This window comes from Grammomys surdaster, unplaced genomic scaffold (assembly GCF_004785775.1).
Source record: "Grammomys surdaster isolate TR1022 unplaced genomic scaffold, NIH_TR_1.0 66, whole genome shotgun sequence".
In the NCBI taxonomy this organism is placed as follows: domain Eukaryota; kingdom Metazoa; phylum Chordata; class Mammalia; order Rodentia; family Muridae; genus Grammomys; species Grammomys surdaster.
The window spans coordinates 6,476,061-6,497,610 of NW_021604568.1; the positions used below are offsets into that span (position 1 = coordinate 6,476,061).

A 21,550-nucleotide genomic window follows, 5' to 3' on the forward strand; every position below is an offset into this window, starting at 1 on the left:
TGTGTATGTATGTGAGAGTACTGTGTGTATGTGAGAGTTCTGTGTGTATGTGAGAGTACTGTGTGTCTGTGAGAATACTGTATGTATGTGAGAGTACTGTGTGTATGTATGTGAGAGTACTGTATGTATGTGAGAATACTGTGTGTATGTGAGAGTTCTGTGTGTATGTGAGAGTTCTGTGTGTATGTGAGAGTACTGTGTGTATGTGAGAGTTCTGTGTGTATGTGAGAGTTCTGTGTGTATGTGAGAGTACTGTGTACATGTGAGAGTTCTGTGTGTATGTGAGAGTTCTGTATGTATGTGAGAGTACTGTATGTATATATGTGAGAGTACTATGTGTATGTATGTGAGAGTACTGTATGTTTGTATGTGAGAGTACTGTGTGTATGTATGTGAGAGTACTGTATGTATGTGAGAGTACTGTATGTATGTGAGAGTACTGTATGTATGTGAGAGTTCTGTGTGTATGTGAGAGTACTGTGTGTCTGTGAGAATACTGTATGTATGTGAGAGTACTGTGTGTATGTATGTGAGAGTACTGTATGTATGTGAGAATACTGTGTGTATGTGAGAGTTCTGTGTGTATGTGAGAGTTCTGTGTGTATGTGAGAGTACTGTGTGCATGTGAGAGTACTGTGTGCATGTGAGAGTACTGTATGTATGTATGTGAGAGTACTGTGTGTATGTGAGAGTACTGTGTGTATGTGATAGTACTGTGTGTATGTGAGAGTTCTGTGTGTATGTGAGAGTACTGTATGTATGTATATGAGAGTTCTGTGTGTATGTATGTGAGAGTACTGTGTGTATGTGAGAGTACTGTATGTATGTGAGAGTTCTGTGTGTCTGTGAGAGTTCTGTGTGTATGTGTGAGAGTACTGTGTGTATGTGTGAAAGAGTGCCATATGTGTGTGAGAGTACCATGTGTATATGGTACTTTCATACATACACACAGTACTCTCACACATACATACATACGGTACTCTCATACATACATATGGTACTCTCACATACATACACACAGTACTCTCACATACAAACATACAGTACTCTCACATACAAACATACAGTACTCTCACATACATACACACAGTACTCTTACATACATACATACATACAGTACTCTCACATACAAACATACAGTACTCTCACACACACACATACAGTACTCTCACATACATACAGTACTCTCACATACATACACACAGTACTCTCACACATGCATACATACGGTACTCTCATACATACATATGGTACTCTCACATACATACACACAGTACTCTCACATACAAACATACAGTACTCTCACATACAAACATACAGTACTCTCACATACATACACACAGTACTCTCACATACATACATACATACATACATACATACAGTACTCTCACATACAAACATACAGTACTCTCACACACACACATACAGTACTCTCACATACATACAGTACTCTCACACATACCCTTAAACTTGGTATCTCCCGGGCTCCAGTTCCTGAGTGCTAGGATTACAAATGTGTATCTTGGGGCAACTGATGATTCCATATTGTAGTTCCTCAGTGACTAGAGTGTGCTTAGAGCTCACTAGAGAAACAATATACACTGACTGATAGGTCTACAAATAAATGAAGAGAAAGAGAAACATTGCACACAGACTGATAGGTCTATAAACAAAGGGAGAGAAAGAAATGGGGTAAGAAATAGAATGTTTTTTATTTAAATTTAAAGAAGCAGGAGCTGGGGAATGTCGCTCAGCTGGTAGAAAGCTTGTTTGGTACACAGGAAGCTCCCTGGATTTGATCTCCAGTGGCATATCCTTGGTTGCGCATGTCTGGAACTGTAGTACTCAGAAGCTAGGGATGGAAAGATCACCAGGTCAAGGTCATCCTCAGCTACACAGCAGGTTCAAAGGCCGCCCGAGATATCTGAGACGCTGGGGTCCAGGTCTCAGATAAATAAATACATAAGGAAAAAAATAAAGTATAAGGCTAGGGAGAGGCTTAGTGGGTAAAATGCTTGCTGGGCAAGTGTGACACAGTAACACACATGTCTGTAATCCCGGTGTTTCAGCGATGAGAAGGAAGGGGAAGCCAGAAGAATCCCCAGAAACTCACACTAGTCTGCCGTCTACAGTGGAAACAAAACAGAACCCAAGAGATTCTCAGAGAAAGGTGAGGCTGTCATCTGACCTCCAACTCATCAGGACATGCTTGCCAACTTTCACACACAGATACACACAGAGAGAAAGTATTTTAAAAGAAATGTAAAGAAGCAGTTAATGAGGGGGGAGGGGGAGAGGCGGAGGGGGAGGGGGAAGAGAGGGAGAGAGGGAGAGGGGGAGAGAAAGGGAAGGAGAAGGGAAAGGGAGAGGGAGAGAGGAAGTAGAAGGAGTAGGAGGAAGAGAGGGAGAGAGGGAAAAGAGGGAGTAAGAGGAGGAAGAGAAAGGAAAAAGAGGAGGAGGAAGAGAAGGATAAAGGAGGAGAAAAAGAAGAAGAAAAGAAGAAGAAGAAGAAGAAGAAGAAGAAGAAGAAGAAGAAGAAGAAGAAGAAGAAGAAGAGGCAATATCCTATTAGCCTAGTAATAGTTAAAATCAACAGTGTCTTAGAGGAACTGGAAAAGGGAGGAAGACTGTGCTTGCATTTTGTAAGTGTTTTGTCTGTGCCTGGGGAGGGGAGTGCACTGACAGATGTATTTTACCTTCATCCTCAGACGAAGTGAATCAAAGGGTGTGGGAGTGAGCTAAGCTAGCATGAGAGAAACACAGGTGTCCTAGGCACAAAGGCATGACTCTCATGGGAGGCCCTAGATTCATACATTTAGGCCCTGGTGTTTTTTTTTTTCTTCTGTCCATCCCAATCTTACCTGTTCTGCCCTCACGCCACCAAATGGAGACTGGGGAACAAACTCTTGATGTAGCCCAGGCTGGCCTTGAACTCGCTATAGAACCAAAGATGACTGTGGACTCCTGAATCTTCTGCCTCTCTCTCAAGTGTTAGGATTAGAGGTGTGTATGGCCAAGCCTGGTTTTGTGAGGAACTGAGAACTGAACCTAGAGATTCATAGATACAAAGAAAACACTGCCAATTGAGCTATATCTCCAGGAGTGCAATTTTAAGAAGTGTGGGGCACTGATCATAGTTGCCCAGCCCTTACTCTAGGGCTCAGACCACAGAGCGTAGCTGATAGGAGGAAGAAAGCAGAGCAAGAAAGCAGAGCAAGAAGAGGCAATGGGGGATTTTTAGGCATCGTTAGGGTGGCTTCTCATATATTCACTTCCTGTTGGGTAGCTGAAGACTAGATTTCAGCAAAGGCTAGTTGTGAAGAATTCAGAACCTTTTCAAAGAGAAACTGTAAATGGTATTTTAAAATTTAAAATATTATTTGGTAACTTTTATTAAATAATAACTCTTATGAACATGACCTGGAAAGCCCCTCCCCAATAATCAAGGCAGAGTTCTATGGATTTTTAAAATCAGCTTTAGCACAATTACTAGGGATAATCCCTAAAATATTTTTCTATATGCTAGACTGTTGATTCCCAGCTGTGTTCCTCAAGTCCGTGCTGTCTGTGTCTTGCCTGGGTTATTTCTGCTCCATCAGCATGTCTCAGAGGGCGTTTCACCTAGCCATGTGCTCCTGGTTTACAACAACTAATGGAGACCTACTGTTCTCTCTGCCTTTTTTCCTTCTTCCTCCTTCTCCTGTCTCCTTCCTCCTCATTCTTCTTGTGGTCCCTACCTGTGATCCCCAGCCCAGTAACCAAAACCCCACCTACTTCTATTCTCCCCAGTAATTGGCTGTATCCACTTTTATTTAACCAATAGCTTTAAACTGTGTGTGTGTGGGGGTGGGGGCAAGGTTTACATATCGTTACTTGGCGAGCATGAAGATCTGCTCACTGGGGAAGGAGGTCGCCAGATCTGGGGGTTGGGGGGGGGGGGGAAGGAGAGGGCTTGTATTTAGCAATTGAATACATAGCAGCACCAGACCAACCCCCAATAAGGGGGTTTTCCTCCCAACTGTCAAAAGGCCACACTTCCCTTCTTCTCAGTAACAATGCCCAGAAAATACCTACAAAGAGGAGGGGAATGGGAAAGCCCTAACAGAAGCCTGCAAGGCCTCCTGAGAAAATCCTCAAGCCTCAGGCTTTCTATTAACTGAATGGTTTTATGAACTGCAGTAAAAATTTCCCATTTTGCCTAAAAGGGTTCTAGTACAAGTGCACAGGATTGCTTCTGAGAAATCCCTCTGGGCCATCAGAGTGGACTCAAGGGAAAATTCATGTAATTCCAGTGGTTTCCTAGTTTCTGCTTTTCCTCTGAAGGCTCTGTGTTCTGGTGGCATTCAGATGTCACTCTTGGCTGAAGTGGACCCCAGCAGCAGAGCATATGTCCAAGGCCTTGGGTTCCGTCTCCTAACCCCAAGTCCCATTTAGAGCTTTAACTCTGAGTGCTTTTCTACAACCCAACAAATTTCAGAACGAAAATCTTCTCTATTATTCAGACCTTAGGTGAACAAAATGTATAGAGAAACGCTTGTTTGTTTGTTTTTTTTATTTGCAATCTTTTAGAAAATCCAGTGCATTGTCTGTCCTTGGAGAGACATTTGGGTCTGGCTAAGGAGCTGATTCCTGAACCCGAAGATTTAGAGGTTTTCTTTCTGGACAGAAGAAAAGTGAGCTGTTGCTCTTCTCTCTTATTTTCTCGTAAAGGCTTCTGGGAGGGGAAGTTTAGTTAAGGAGGATATTTGCAGGAGGTTTTAGCTTAGCCTGAGTGACTCATTCAAGGTCAGGGAAGGAGAAAACGAATTGAGAATCGAGGGTGAGCCACTGCTGGCTACCCCTTAAGAGTCTCAGCCCCTCTGTGGCCTTTTGTGGATTAAAATATGGTCGGAAATTAGGGTTTTGTGATGTTATTCCCTCTCCCCTCCCCAACATTTCAGAAGAGGCGTCTTATAAACATCACCACCTTCTATCCCTGGAAGGATAGCCCCAGAAGCCACACACTGCAAACCGGCACCAGCAGCTCTCTCGAAGGAAAGAGTAAGTCTTTGACCTTAAAAAGCCTCCGAGACTGAAGGATAACTCTAATGAAAGGAAAAACTGCTCGGCTCAGGTGTCTAGACAGCTTTGTGTGTCTTGAGTATTCATGCAGGGTAGCAGTTCACATCCACCACTGAGGGTAAAGATCGCAGAGCAATCTCCTGTGTGAGTCTAAGCCTGGCTTATTTTGTGGTGTCTGCTGGGAGGTGCTGTTCTGTTTTGCTTAAGTCTTGAACTTTTTAGCCTGCTTCTAGATTGCACAGACTACACTTTCCCGACTGTTGCTTTCTCTGTACAGGAAATGTCTGTAGGGCTGGCAAGTACTTCTTCCTGTCTCTGCACTTCCATTCCAAATGGTACACTCAATATTTGAGAACCACTAACTGTCTTCCCTCTTAGCCTGGAACACACTTGTCCTCACATTTTCAGTCAGCTGGCTTAGAAGCAACGGGTCTGTCCTGAACCTTTGTCAGATATCTAAAGACTTCAGCTTATAAACTGTAAATACTACTCTTGTAAGCTTATAAGAAACCCGAGAATTCCATTTTCTTCATCTGAAGTAATTTTTCCAATATAGCAATATGAGAATTAGGAAGTAGAAAAAAACCCAAAAAAACAAAAAACCCAAACAAAATCACTAGAAACCAGAGGACTAGGACTAGAGTTGATCATTTACTTAAAATAATCAAAGTACAAGCGTCTTTATTTCTTTAACACTTTTTTAATGACCTTTTGAATATCTACAGTTGTTCTAGGCTGAGGTGATATAACAGTGCACAACAGTTCTTGAGAGAGGACAGATTATCATCCAAATGAGTAAGTTACACATGGTATTAGCAAATGATCAATCTTTGCTTTGAAGAAAAATAAGGGAGACATCGAGTCTGGTGGCCTTTGAACAAAGCCTTTAAACAGGGCTAATGTTGGCATCTGGAAGAAGTCGAATCCCACCCACGGGAAATGGCACATGCAAAGACCCCAGTAAGGTCCTCGGCAGTGAGTGAGAAAATGACAGAGCCTGGTTGGGGCAGAGCTTGCAGGACCTTGTAGGCTTTTATCAGAGGGGGATGAGGATTCAGGGATTCAGGGAAGGGCTCAAATAAAGGAGCAACAGGCCTTGGTTTGACCAGTCACTAGCTGGAAGGGACGAGGACAGGCTTAAAAGAGGAGAGAATGGCGAGGACACCACTGAAATGAGCCCAGGAATTGCTCATCCTGGAAATTATAAAAAATACTTTGGGTGTTGACAAAAAGAAAAGGTATTGTGATTATGGAATACAAAGTAAAATCAGGAAAGCATTTTTAAAACGCGCTTCGGTTGGGAGGCAGAAAGTTCAGCTTGGGAGCTACTGTGCTCCCGCATCTACTCTGATGCGATGGACTTGAGTCTTGGTGATCCGTGTTCTCCAGAATCTATCTTCTCCGGAGCTAACAGCGTTTGGCCAGTGCATTTCAAAATAAGCTTTCGTGGGCCTTCTCAGAATGTTCTCCCCTTCCTATTTTCCAAAATTGCCTGGGTGCACGTTAAACAAAACAAAACAAAACCAAAAACAGGACCCATCTCATTCTGTGATTATATCAAGACTACAGGAGGATTCCTGTGATTACCGAGTTTGGGAAGCTGACCACACTTTGAGGGGTTTGCTGAGAGCTAGAAAACATCAAAGGTCGTCCGTGAGGGCCGGCAGGTGGCGCCACATGATCGTGAGCAGCTGAGGGCGCTCAGAGGCGCAGATCGCTTGTCCTCGGGGTTGCTAGGGCCACCCTGTCAGCGCGAATCTCCAGAAGAGTCGCACGCGGGAGTAGTGGTCTGGGGGCTTGGCTAGTGTCCCGAATTGGTTCTAAGCTCTGTGCACCGTAAGCTGTCTCCAGTCCGCTCTGGTGCTCCCAGAGAAGGAGGGCTAAGCCCATTCTGAGGCGACGCGGAGCCCCGTGGAGCCCGCAAGGCCTTGCAGCAAGGACCTGAGGCCTCGCGCCTCAGGGCAGTATTGCAGGGCTGCCAAGCCGCGCGCGAGGATCTACTACAGAGACCCCACAGGGAGCGCCGCACCCGCGGACCGCTCCTTTTCATTGGCCGCCTGGAGGAAGACCACGCCCCCATCCCCTCAGCGCTCATCTTTGACTGGCTCTTGCGTCCCGAGTGGCCACGCCTCCTCCCCGCGCATACACAAGAGTCACGCGCCTTTCAGTTGGAAACTTGGCATGCTGTGGAGGACAGTGGCCCTCATCTCCCCGCCCACCTCCCGTGCCATTGGTGCGGCACGCCGACTGCGACCACGCCCCCATTCCAGCCCCCTGGCTGGGAAGGCGGGCACCCGCTCTTGATTGGCTGGCAGACCTGCCTCTCGCTGGAGAGGCTAGCACGCCCCTCCCTCCCCTCCCTCCTCCCTCGAGCCCGGGGGTTCCTCAGCTGGCTCAGTCCGAATCAGTGTCATTCAGAGAGAAGGACAGCTGAGGGCTGGGCGCGAACGCGCGGTTGCAGTCCTGCTCGGGCGCCGGTGCCTGCGCTCGCGCCGCCGAGTGGGAAGGATGAAGCCTCAGCTGGAGCAGTCACCCTATGATTGGCTGTGGCGCTTGTGAACCCGAAGTAAAGATGGCGGGCGGGCAGGCAGCCGCCGCACTGCCCACTTGGAAGATGGCGGCTCGCCGCAGCCTCAGTGCCCGTGGCCGGGGGGTCCTGCAGGCAGCTGCGGGCCGGCTGCTGCCGCTGCTCCTGCTGAGCTGCTGCTGCGGCGCGGGCGGCTGCACAGCGGCCGGCGAGAACGAGGAGACCGTGATCATCGGGCTGCGGCTGGAGGATACGAACGACGTGTCGTTCATGGAAGGGGGTGCTCTGCGGGTGAGCGAGCGGACCCGGGTCAAACTGCGGGTGTACGGGCAGAACATCAACAACGAGACATGGTCCCGCATCGCCTTCACTGAGCACGAGCGACGCCGGCACACACCCGGCGAACGTGGGCTGGGGGGCCCCGCGCCTCCGGAGCCGGACAGCGGCCCCCAGCGCTGCGGCATCCGCACCTCAGACATCATCATCTTGCCCCACATCATTCTCAATCGCCGCACATCGGGCATCATCGAGATCGAGATCAAACCGCTGCGCAAGATGGAGAAGAGCAAGTCTTATTACCTGTGCACGTCTCTCTCCACGCCCGCTCTGGGCGCCGGCGGCTCCGGGTCTGCTAGTGGAGCCGTCGGGGGCAAGGGTGGCGCGGGGGTGGCCGGACTCCCGCCTCCTCCGTGGGCCGAGACCACCTGGATTTACCACGACGGTGAGGACACCAAGATGATAGTGGGCGAGGAGAAGAAGTTCTTGCTGCCCTTCTGGCTGCAAGTGATCTTCATCTCGCTGCTGCTGTGCCTGTCCGGCATGTTCAGCGGCCTCAACCTGGGGCTCATGGCTCTGGACCCGATGGAGCTGCGCATCGTGCAAAACTGCGGCACGGAGAAAGAGAAGAATTATGCCAAGCGCATCGAGCCGGTGCGCAGGCAGGGCAACTACCTGCTGTGCTCGCTGCTGCTGGGCAACGTACTGGTCAACACCACTCTCACCATCCTGCTCGACGACATTGCGGGCTCGGGCCTTGTGGCGGTGGTGGTCTCCACCATTGGCATCGTCATCTTCGGAGAAATCGTGCCCCAAGCCATCTGCTCCCGACACGGCCTGGCGGTAGGGGCCAACACCATTTTCCTCACCAAGTTTTTCATGATGATGACCTTCCCCGCTTCTTACCCGGTTAGCAAACTGCTGGACTGCGTCCTGGGCCAGGAGATAGGCACTGTCTATAACCGGGAAAAACTGTTAGAGATGCTCCGGGTTACTGACCCCTATAACGACCTCGTTAAGGAGGAGCTGAACATCATCCAAGGGGCGCTGGAGCTCCGCACCAAGACGGTGGAAGACGTGATGACTCCCCTCAGGGACTGCTTCATGATCACAGGCGAGGCCATCCTAGACTTCAACACCATGTCCGAGATCATGGAGAGTGGCTACACTCGAATCCCAGTGTTCGAGGGAGAACGTTCCAACATCGTGGACCTGCTCTTTGTCAAAGACTTGGCCTTCGTGGATCCAGATGACTGTACTCCCTTGAAAACCATCACCAAATTTTACAACCACCCTTTGCACTTTGTTTTCAATGACACCAAGTTGGACGCTATGCTGGAAGAATTTAAGAAAGGTGGGCAATTTTGCTATTTTTTTCATTGGCTTTGCTCTTTCAGTCTCCATCCTCCTTCCTCCTTGAGTCCTCTACCCCCAGACCAACCCCCCAAGGAGAGTTGACCGGAATTTCTCCCTTTCTTAATTGCAAAGTTGAAAGGATGGCATGGACTTGGGGACGGATTGAACTAGTGAGCACTTTAAGGTTTAAAAGCCCAAGACTGTCGTTACTTTTTCACATCATCAGAAAACAGGCTTTGTAATTTCAATGCTTGAAATTTAACCCTCTAGGGACCTCTGGTCTTGAGGGATCTACTTCATTCATTGTCTGGGTTCTCAATAGGTAGGTGAAAGTACAGAGCAGCTCCCTAGATGCCCTGCGGTTACATCTGATCACAGACATTTGGAAAATATTTAAGTAGCCTTTAAAAACCCAGTGCAGTCCTTTTTTTTTTTCTCCCTTAAACATTCATGCTGGCATGTCAAAGACTGGAAGTACATTTTTTGATAGATTTTGTCCTTGACTATCTGGCATCCTGCAGGGTAGACTGAGGTCTTTGAGGGTGGAGCAGGGGTAAAGAAAGTACCATTATAAACCCCACATTATTTAGATGTGACTTCTCAGGCTGGAACAGGGGGTTTGTTTTGTTTAAAGCAAACTTAGTTATTAAATATATAACTTGGAAAGATTGGCTGTAAGTTAACTTTTTATGAGGTTATAACTGTCTCTCTTCACTGTTTCTGTTTAGCTGACAGCAAGTAAAAATCCCTAATGCAAGTGTGGTTTTGGCAGAAAGCTTGAACCTGTGACAGTGGGATGAATACCATTCTTAATTATGATTTATTTCTTGATTTTTTTTCCAGTTTAAAAGTGTTCTTTTAACCTTGATCTCTTGATACATTAATATGAAGTACGTCTCCAAATTAGCCTCCAGGCTCTAGGGTATTCGCCAGAGAGAGAGGCAAAGGCCTATTGTCCACCATGTGGATTCTCAGTGCATCATTTTCTGCATCGTGGTGTTGTCTGTCTTATTTTGTCCTAAGTAGGTGAATAGCAACTTGTACTATTATCATTGAGACACTGAGAGTTTCCAGTAAATAGCTAGTGTTGTTGAAAACCAAGGGATGCTGAGTTCTGTCACTGGTGGCTGGCATGCTCCAGCATTGCAATGTGTGTGTAACCTTGCATGACCTGAAAACTAAGTTCTCATTCTTCACATGGAATTTCTATCACTAATGGGGTCGCTTCCCCGACAAAGGCTGTGTGTACCTGGTGACAGCTCACTGGATGGAATTGTGTAAAGATACAGCGTGCCTGCTTGTCCTCACTCCCTTTTCTTGGATGAATGGTGTCCTCTCTGGAACAGGACCACAATGCAGTAATTTTCATATAAAAAAAATAGAGCAGAATGTGCTTCAGGGCTTAGTAATTTGCATTTAAAAGCAGGAGGAGAAAAAGAAAATGTCCAGTATCTCTAGCTCCAGAGCTTTTGGGGTATGGGTTCAGTGCCAAAGCTGCTTATTAAGAGCATTGAACTAGTGTCTTCCTTCACTCTGCGACACAGGGAGATGTCTTGAAATGCTTGAGGGTGCCTCTGAGTTCCCAGTGCTGGTTCAGTGTCCTTTGCTGTTCTTGCTGTTCAGATTTTTGCATATCCCCTTATAGATTGCTAATTCCAGGCTAAGTCAGGCTTCACGATGTGCACCTGTATCGCCAGCTACTTGGGAGGCTAATGCTAGACAAATAACGCGTAATACTTCACTTTAGTTCTTATCCGAGGAGATATGTGGCATTTGGTTAAAGTAGAGCAAAGGGCAGATACAGTTAGTCTACTATTGGGAGAAGCAAAGACAGTTGGTGGCAAACTGGAGATTTAAGCCGTCTTTAAAAGAACAGAATGGCTGTTTGCTACTTAAAGAATAGGAATAATTGATTTTTAAAATATTCCCTTTGATTTTTAAGAAATTGGTTTGGTCAGTTTAACTTTACAGTTAGTTACATCAATTCTGTTTTTTTTATTAAAGATTTATTTATTTACTTTTATATGATTATGTGTGCACCTGAGCATATGTATGCGCACCCTCAGAGGTTAAAAGAGCTGTCAGATCTCCTGGAACTGGTTACCAGGCAGTTGGGAGTGGAGAGCCATGTGGGTGTTGGGAGCCAAATTCAGGTCCTCTTCGTGAACAGTAAGTGACTACTGAGCCATCTCTTTAGCCACTGGTCTTTTAGAAAAAAAGTTTATGAAACCACACTCAACACTCAAAAAAAGAAAAAGAAAAAGAAACACAGAAATTGAAACAATGACATTTGTATTTTGATAGCAATATATTTTGACAAAATAGAAAAATATATTTTGTATTAGTTATACCAATGATCTTCACAATATTCTTCATTCTCTGGAGTAGTAAATACATTCATTTAAATACTGTAAGTGGTGCTATATTTGGTACACTAACAGGAGGTGATAATTAAATTTACAGGTACTTTTTAAAGCAGGTGTTAATATATTGCCCAGGTATTAGTTCTTTTTAATGTGTGAGTTAAAATTGCCCACCTGGTTTCTTTTCATGATTTTTTAATTTAGATGTAACTTTCTCTAATGCATTGGGGGTTAAATTCATGGCGTCCATGGTAGGCAAGCCCTTCACCAGTGGGCTATACCCTGAGCTTCCTGAAATTACAAAAAGATTTTTTAAAAAGTTTATTTATTCATATGTGTGTGTGTGTGTGTGTGTACAGAGAAAGAGAGAGAGATTTTAGACAGAGTGGGGGAGGGAGAAGAAGAGGGAGAGAGAGAGAGAGGAAGAGAGAGAGAAAGAGAGAGAGAGAGAGAGAGAGAGAGAGTGAGAGAGAGAGAGAGAGAGAGATCAGAGGACAACTTGTGAAAGTTGGTTCTCTCCTTTCATCCTGGAGGTTGAACTTCGGGCTCAGGCTTGGCGGCAAGTACCCCTGTGGGTTGAGCCACCTCACTAGCTTCTGCCGCATCTGTTTTTTTGTGTTTGTGATAAAAAACCCATGGTATGTGGGGTGCTCTGGAAACTTTCTTCTTCTGTTCCCCCTCTTATCTCCATTTCTAAAAAACAGAAAGAGAACAAAACCAAGACTCCCCCAATCCAACTATAACCCCAAACTGGTTAGATCATTAACCCAGATCTCATTGGATTTTCCCTGCAGAATTAAGCTGGTCTCTGATGAAGCTTTTCTCATTGCTGTTGATAACCAGTTTGATTAGTTTTCCCTGAGGTGGTGGAGATAGAAGGTTCAGGAGTTGGAAAGACATGCTACTTTTGTGTAAGCATCTTTAGTGTCTTCTTTCTAGTGGTTAGAACTTTTAAAGTTTGTCTACAGCTAGCATTAGCCTAGCTTGAGGGGAAAGGCAGTAATACTTATTCTGTAGTCTGATCATCATGGTGATGATAAAGACGGGTTTGTGCCTTTACTACTGTCTGCCAGGCACAGGGCTGAAGGTTCTTCAAGAAGAACCTTGTTGAAATCTCATGATGTCTGAATGGAATGTTATTCCTATTTTACCAATGAGGACAATTGAGGCTTAGATTGAATGATTTCTTCAAGGTCACATAGTAATTCACCGATTTGGGTTTTTACTCATGTCTGTGTGACATCAGGATTAGCTGGGTTGTTTGTTTGTTTATCCCATGTGCTAAGCTACACCTCTAGCCCCAAAACTCACTGTCTCAATTATTCTCTTATACTAGCTTGAAATGCTGATATTGGCATTATTTTAAATTCATTTATTTTATTTTATGTATGAGTATGTGTGGGCACTATGCTCATTCCTGGTGTCTGTGGAAGTCAGAAGAGGGCATCAGCTCCCCTGGACCTGGAGTAATGGATGGTTGTGAACCACTATGCAGGTGTTGGGAACTGAGTCTGGTTCTCTACTAGAGTAGTACGTAGTAGTTGTGGTTAAGTGCCCTTAACCACTGAGCCATCTCGTCAGCCCCAGTGTTTCTGTTTTAATGGGTGTGAGATTTGGACTTTTGTCAAAACATTGCCTCAGAGCCTATTGGGTAATAAACCTCTACATGTGTTTATAAGAAATGCTATTTGTTGTTTTTAGAGCCAGTGCTTTGGTGATAGTGGGTAGGGGTTGGTGCCCTCTTTTTAAATATTGTAATATACTGATGCTTTTGCTTGTGTAACCCTAATACTAAGAAATTCTTTTTGAAAGAGTTACACATCAAGTACTGAGATTCTTTTGGCGGATTTTACAGTAACATTATACTGCCTTAGTATGCTGCTTTAATGGCTGCTTTACAGCTGCTTTATTATTGTTATTATTGTATTATTGTATGCATATGTATATGAGTGTTTGTCTGTGTGTATGTCTGTGCACCACGCGCATGCCTTGTGCCCGAAGTGGTGGGGAGCCTTCATGTGCATGCTGGGAATCTAGTCCTGGTCCTTTTGAAACAACAAATACTCTTAACCACTGAGCTACCTCTTCATCCTAATTTGTCAGACTCCGTTTTCTGTTTCAGCCCTGATTTTATCTTTTTTTGTAGCTGCCATATTAATGTTTGGTTGCTAATGGGCATCCTTTTCAAGCCCACTCCTCACGCCTCCACCAGTCATTAGTCCTGTAGTTGCTTATAGATCAAATAAGAAAATAAGCTCCTAAATTCCTGTTAGCAGATGGTGAGAATGCTAGGAAACAGTGAGAGCAGACCAGTGCAGTGGGAAGAAAACTCCAGCAAAAAGCTGCGTGTTTTGTGCGCAGAAGCCTGTCAGGCTCCTCCTTTACCTGTCATTACCTTCTTATCAACAGAGTGGACTCTAGCTAGCTACACCACAGTGACTTTGAAGAAGTCCTAACCAGTGTTTGTCTCTTTCTTTCCTTTTTTTCTTTGTAATGATTGCATTCCAGTATTGCAGGACTCATGGTTTACAGCTGCTTAGGACTTGGTGGGAGTCTTTTCTGCTTATTTTTTAGTTAGAAACAGGTGACTATCTAATGTTACACATGCAAGGGTGTATGTGTAATTTGCATTGAAAACATCAGGTATGGACTGGGGAGGTAGCTCAGTTGGTAAGGTGTTTATCTAGCATGTTCCAAACCCTGGGTTCACTCACCAGCACCATATAAATTGGGCATGGTGGCACACATTTGTAAACTTAGAACTTGGGATGTAGAGACAGAAAGGGTCAAGAGTTCAAGGTCATCCTTGGCTACATAGTAAGCCCAGCCTGGGCTATGTATACTCTATCTCAAAAAATAAATTCATTAAGTATGTGATTCTGTTTCTGTAGCAGTTCAGTAAGTCTTTGCCTATTACTATGGTAAGAGCTTAATATGGGAATATTTTTTTCCCTTACCAAACTTGTCTAGAATGTAGAAGGATGCTTTAAAATTGATGTTTAAAAGTATGACAGGTATCAAAAGGAGTGGATCTGTTTGTCTTTATAATCTTATTTTTTATATATGTAGTACCATGCATTAACTTTGTCACAGGTTATTGAGAAGGTGCACAGCTTGAAGGTTTTCTAGTCCAGTGTTTGCTGATGTTTTTACTAGGTGACAAGATTTATCTGGATCACTTATTAAGGGAAGAGTCTAGGCCTCACACACAGTCTTTGCTACCTGTAGGCTCTGGGGAAGGAGCTGTGGGATCCATCACTATTAAGCTACCCCGAGGACCTTCATAAGGGAAGCCTGAGAGGCAAACATGTTTCCTTAGCCCCTGGAATAAGGAAAATAAATCCGGGAAAGAAGAGTGTTTGGGACTACCACGCCTTACTACCTAGGCACATCCACTGGACCAGAACTCACATCCCCGACTTCTAGGCTGGGGCTCTTTCCACACTAGCAGACCAACCCTCCCTCTCCTTAGTCAGAGTTAAAGGTTAGCCACATCTCTGAGAAATCAGGTTCTCAGGCTTGCCACTGGTTTTCATCTTGCGACTTTGATGTAAATATTTCAGATATCTTGCTCTCAAACAATTGTCAGCTGCCATTTTGTTGCATAGATAATAGATCTCATTGTGTCATTGGGTTTTATGTTGTGTTTTACTTTAGCTTAGCTGATAATTGAGGTTTTACTTTATTATGGTCAGAGTGGGAGGGCATTTGGGGACATGGGCATTGGCCTATAGATTGCTCAAAGCCTCCAGTTGTTAAATACAAGTACTCCTTTTGATTTAGTGACGTATTTTCTCATTAGTTGGTTTTTCTTTTGGAGCGATGTAGATTGGATTTAGGTTTGCAGGGTAGAGGCTTCTTGGCTCTTTTCATTTCTGCTCAAAGAACATTCTGTTGAGATATTCATCAGGGCTGGGGATTGCACAGTGGTGGAGCTGGCTTTGGAGGGTGAGACAGGGAACAAATAGCAAGCGATCTTCATGGAATGTGTATTGTTAAGACAGATTAGGTGGTGATGGACATGGTGGAACCAAGCGCTTCCCCTGGTTTTATTTTCCTTCTTTTCTTCCCTATTTGTTTGCAGACTCCATATGAGATTTATTAGTAAACATGACTGGTAGTGGGTGGGGCTCAGCACAGTGCAAGCTGTCTACCCCTCGCTCATGGACCCTGACTCGGGATATGTTTGACCCCCAGCCCTTAGGGATAAGCTGCTTCTCAGCTACCGTGTCTTCAAATTCATGTGCATTAAACAGGAAAGCACCACTTCTCTGAGTTGTAGATCTTCTGGTGACGAGGGAACTTGAACCTGTCACTACACGGGGTGTCAATCACATGTTCCTTATTCTGCAGCTTGGTGCAGATGGACCTGATGACCTGGTCAAATCACCTGCCCTGGGGATTTCCAGTGATACCCACATATCTGCCTGAGTCTAGCATTGAGGTCAGATACATGCATACACAGCAGAAAACTCTTCAGAGTTGCTTAGGGGAACCCATACAAGCAGTAGGCTTTGTCAGTTACCAGGAGGCTGCTCTTTGCAGCCATTGCATGCTAGACTCTGGTGAGGAAAGAAACCCTATTGATTTAACTGCTCGTAGCCTTCCCCTGTTTTGTTTCAGTGCTGCCACTGATCATAAGTATTGTACTGACTGGGCTCTGTCTTCATACTGATGTCCTGTCAGTCCTGGACCATTGCATTTTTCTTGACTTTACATGCTTAGGAAAGAATGCCACTTGTTAATGAAGTTAAGAAAAGTAGGCTTCTCTGATGTGCTTTGGATAGTAACTTTCCTCTTTGATCCTAGTAGAAAATAGAGATGTTTTCTAACTCATAATATGAAGTGAACTAATATGAGCCAGGCAGGGTAGTGCACACCTGTAATCCTAATGTTTGGGATGCTGAGGCTGGAGGATTGTGATTTCAAGGTCAGCCTAGGATACATAGCAAGCTTGTCTCAGAAGAAAACAAAGTGCAAATAAACGTAAAAATGTTTCTAACAGGGCCTGGGAGGTAATGCCCAGTTAGTTATTATTTATATTAGAGCTGTACTTTATTGGTAATTGTATATAGTAGCAGAAACAGATTAAGTGCATGCTACTGTAACAAAATTTCAGAAACTGGGTAGTTTGAAATAATTTTTCCAGTTCTCTAGGCTGAGAAATCTAAGAGCAGAGCATTTGGTGTCTAGTAAAGGCTTCCTTACCTTGTCCTGACATGACAGGAAAGTGACAGGGCAAAACAGAGCCTTAGGTTAGTTCCCTCCAGCCTGGTGATAAGGGCCTGAGTTATTCTTGAGGCCACCCTCATGACCTGGCCTCTCTGAGGGCCCCAGCTCTTAGTACCCCCATGGTGGAGATTAAGTTTCAACATGAATTTTGCATGGGCCAGTTCACAGTAGCAGTTCTTAGTCCACACTGGAGATCGACAGTCAGGTTTATAGCAGTTGTAAGTGTTAGAATCTTAAAAGATTAATTAGTGAAGGTCCCCCCCACCTTTCTCTTTTATAAATAAACAGCGTGTTTGTTTTTTAAATGTATTATCATTATTACAGCGTGTGTATGTGTGCCCTGGTGTAATGTGGAGGGCCAGAGAAGCTGGTCCTCTCCTACCATGTGGGTCCTGGGGATTCAATTCAGCCTTCTTGGTGGCAAGCCCCTATACTCACTGGCCAGCCCTATACTATCTTACCAGCCCTCTTTTGATTGAATTCTATGCTCACCTTTTTTTAGGCTGTTTGTTAACTTGACAAGCTGGCTACAATTTATTACATGTTCTAAGTTCCCTAAAGTACAAATACCAAGATTACAATAATTAGTTTTTAACTAGATATGATGGGAAGGGATAATAAAGATGAAAATGTCTAAAGCACGTTCTTAAGGACTTTGAGAGCCCCTGAATGCCCCAGGTTTTAATACAAAAGGAAATTCTCAGATTACTCTGATAAAATGGTTTCAGCATTGATTACATGAGAAGTATAAAACAGTGATGTTAATATGGCAAATTTGTGTCACTTAGAGCAGTGTAATTGTGACACTTGGGGGAGGCATTCTGGAGTCCGAAAACTCCTTTGGGTTAGCAGTTTCTTTTCTGAAATCTTTACTCGGTGATTCTAGAAGAGAAAAGGGTCATGTTGGCCTTCATAGTCACAGATGTTGTAACGTTACCTATGAATGGTGAAATGACACCTGAAGGCCTGGCATAGAGGGGAACATTAAGGAAATTAGAGATGTCGACTAATTACAATCATTTAATGATAATTTTGAAGGCTGTGTGGGAAATGTAGGGTGATTACTTGTAAGGATTATAGACTTGTAAAAATCCCCACATGCCTCGACTCGAAGGGAATGTGAAGCAGTAAAGGTAGTTGATGGGTAGGGGTGGGGTGATCACAGCTGATCTTTGCAGAAGTCTGCTTGTAAACTTTGTACAATGATACACTTGGAAAAAGTTCAGATCTGCTAAGAACATTATGTGTCCTGGTCTTGGAAAAGCTCACCTTTGCTCAAGCTAAGACTCAATATTACTTCATTTCCCCCTGGAGCATTTTATTGCCGAAACAAATAGTTCTTTTACAAATTTTAAAAATTGGAATGCAGTTTACCCTTTTAGAGCATATGAGTTGTGAATTTTAGTATATTTTCAAGGTTGTACAACCATTACTGTCATCCTTTCAAAACATTTTCATTCCTCCCCCCCCCCCCCCAGAATTCCCACACCTGGAAGCAGTCAGTCACTCCCCACTTCCTGCTCCCACAGTCCCCAATAGTGCTATCTGTCTGCTCTCTTTGGGTGGCTCTATTCTGGACACTACATCTAAGTGAAGTGCAGCCTTGGGACTGGTTTCTTTGTCTCAGCCATAATTATATTTATGGTTCATTCATGCTGCAGTGTGGATAAGTACCCTACTGCTTTCCAGAGTCAAATAGCTCATCTCAAGGATTTAACACATCTTGTTTTTGCATTTTTCTGTGGATAGACATTTGTGTTATTTGCCCTTTTTGCCTAGTGGATAATGCTGCTGTGAACATTGGTGCACAGGTTTTTGTGTGGTCATAAGTTTTCAGTTCTTTTGGGTAACAATGTCAGAGTCATGTGATTACTCAGTTGTTAACTTCTGTTGTTAACAACTGTTAGCTTGGTTATTAATTAAACACTTTTCCAAAGTGACCGTCCCATTTTATATGTATGAGGATTCCAGTCTCTACATTTCTTCTTCTTCTTCTTCTTCTTCTTCTTCTTCTGCTTCTGCTTCTGCTTCTGCTTCTGCTTCTGCTTCTGCTTCTGCTTCTGCTTCTGCTTCTGCTTCTGCTTCTGCTTCTGCTTCTGCTTCTTCTTCCTCTTCTTCCTCTTCTTCCTCTTCTTCCTCTTCTTCCTCTTCCTCTTCCCCTTCTTCTTCTTCTCCTTCTTCCTTCTTCCTTCTTCCTTCTTCCTTCTCCTTCTCCTTCTTGTCTTCTTCTTCCTCTTCCTCTTCTTCTCCTTCCCTCTCTCTTCCCCTCTCTTTCTCCCCAACACACACACACACACACACACACACACACACACACCCTTATAGACATCCTAGACAATGTGAAGTAGTATTTTCTGTGGCTTTGATTTGCATCTTTGTAATTGTAAGATGTTGAACATCTCTCCTTGTGCTTACAGTCATCACCATATCGGTGGGGGAATGTCTGTATCGTTCCTTTGCCCATTTCACTATTTATAGTTTTAAATTGTATGATGATGTATGTATGTGTACGTGTGTGTGTGTGTGTGTGTGTGCATGCATGTGAATTCAGGTGCTAACAGGGGTCAGCATTAGATACCTCGGGGCTGGAGTTACTGGTATTGTGAGCTGTCTGACATGAGTGCTGGGGTCTGAGCTCCAGGCATTCTGTGCAAGGACAGTGTGCGCCCTTAACTGTGGAGCCATCTCCTTTTGAATTTTTAAGAGCTCTTTTTATATGGAAAATGCTAGTCAATTATCAGATATACAATGTGTAAATATAATCCCATTCTGTGAGCTACCTTGAGTTTTACTTTGAAACAGGAAGGTCTGTCATGCTAGTAAAGCCAGTTTGTCATTTTCTTTGGCCATACTTTTACTTCAGGTGTAAAGCACAGTTGCCAGATCCATGTCTTCTTCCCTGAGTTTTGTGGGTTTAGTTCTTGCACTCAGGTCTTTAATCCATCCTGAGTTAATATGTGAGGTAGGATCCATCTCTTGAGTGTGGGTATCCAGTTGTCGCACTACATTTGTTGAAAAAGACTATTTTTTCTCCATTGAGTTGTCTTGACATCTTGTCAAAAGTCAGTTGGCCATTAAAATGAAGGCTAAGTTCTGAGCCTTAAATTCCTCTGCTGATATTCTGTCACTGATGCCATACTTTCTTGGTTCATGTAACTTTGTAATGAGTTTTTAAATTGGGAAGTATACACCTTTCAATTTCCTTGGATCAGTTTTTCCATTTCTAATTTTAAAAACTTAGACTTTTGGTAGGGGCTGCACTGAATCTATAGGTTGGTTTGGAGAGTGGCGTAATATTGATAATAGTAAGTCCCCATCCAGTGCTGGGGAATCCTCTTCCTCCTGTAGGTCTTTCTTCTCCTCCCATGCACTGTTGGTAGTTTCCTTTTGTTAAATTTATCCCTAAGTATTTGGATTTTTTATACCACAGTAAAAGGAATTCCTTATTATTTTTTATTTTTTGTAGATTGATCATATATTCTGCAACCTGTGGAACTTATTAGATAACATGTTTTCTTTTTAAAAATTATAATTGAAAATATTTAATTTTATTTTTCCAATATTGATATAAGTACTGTTTATGGAAAAAATATTTCTTTTTTTGTGTAAAATAATGTGATCAAGGACTAATTTTATTCTCATTAACAAGTAGGTTTTTTTTTTTTTTTTTGGTTTTTCGAGACAGGGTTTCTCTGTGTTGCCCTGGCTGTCCTGGAACTCACTCTGTAGACCAGGCTGGCCTCGAACTCAGAAATTCACCTGCCTCTGCCTCCCAAGTGCTGGGATTAAAGGCGTGCACCACCACCGCCCGGCAACAAGTAGTTTTTAAAATAGAAAAATGTTTTAAAAAATACATGAACTTCTTGACCTGGAGAGATGACTCAGTGGTTAATAGTACTTGCTGCTCTTGCAGAGGCCCTGGGTTCAGTTCCCAGCTCCTACTTGGAGGTTCACAGCCACCTATAACTCTAGTTCTAAGAGATCTGATGTCGTCTTCTGGTCTGCTTTGACACCAGGCACTATGCATATACATAGATACAGGCAAACATTCACACACATAAAAATAAACCATTTATAATATTTTTGAGCAGCATTTGCATTCCTTGGTGTTATTTTACATTTACTATTTCATTTGATTTCAGTAAATTTTATATTTTTCTTTAGAATTTTAGGCATGCGGGAGTAGATGTTGCACAGTTGGTAGAGTGTTAGTTTAATATACATGCAATTTTGGTTTTGATCTCCAGTACCATGTAAAACAGGTGTGGCAGCAATTCCTGTCAGTTTTGTACTCAGACAGAAGCAGGAGGATCAGAAGTTCAAAATCATCCTTAATTACTTAGCAAGTTTGAGGCCAGCCTGGGCTATGTGACTGGCTGGATTGAATGTTTATCGTCGTTCTGTAGCAGTCTGGGGATTTGTGATGAGGTCAGAGAGCAATCCAGCTAATATCTAAGTTGTTTGACAGTGCCTTCAGAAGATCATTTTCTAAGGTTTTAAACTTTTATTATTATTATTTTTAAATTTCTTTCAGAGGCTAGAGGAAGCCTTCCTTGGCTTTTAGTTAGCTCCTTTTGTACTGCCACCAGCACTGTGACTGGAGCACTTGGCTTTCCGGGTCACTAGGATGAAAAATTAATCTCTGCAGTACTGAAGCGACCTCCAAGGCCTCACGCACACCCAGCGAGTGCTGTCAGCACTACATCCTGGCCCTCTTTTCTTTTTCTTTTCCTTG

General features: G+C 43.8%; 1 protein-coding gene and 1 non-coding gene across 3 annotated transcripts in view; one reads left to right on the forward strand and one right to left on the reverse strand.

The window, feature by feature from the left end:
* The first annotated feature begins 7,433 nt into the window (after positions 1–7,433).
* Cnnm2 (cyclin and CBS domain divalent metal cation transport mediator 2) overlaps positions 7,434–21,550 on the forward strand; it is a 117,308-nt gene continuing 103,191 nt past the window's right edge. For both annotated transcript variants that reach the window (XM_028774231.1, XM_028774240.1), the window contains exon 1: positions 7,434–9,218. In XM_028774231.1, the coding sequence (XP_028630064.1) occupies positions 7,598–9,218 (1,621 nt within the window). In that variant the 5' untranslated portion in view covers positions 7,434–7,597. The remainder of the gene's footprint in view (positions 9,219–21,550) is intronic.
* On the reverse strand, positions 16,052–16,185 carry LOC114628679. The gene has a single exon (XR_003712509.1). It is a non-coding gene; the product is annotated as a small nucleolar RNA SNORA70 (small nucleolar RNA).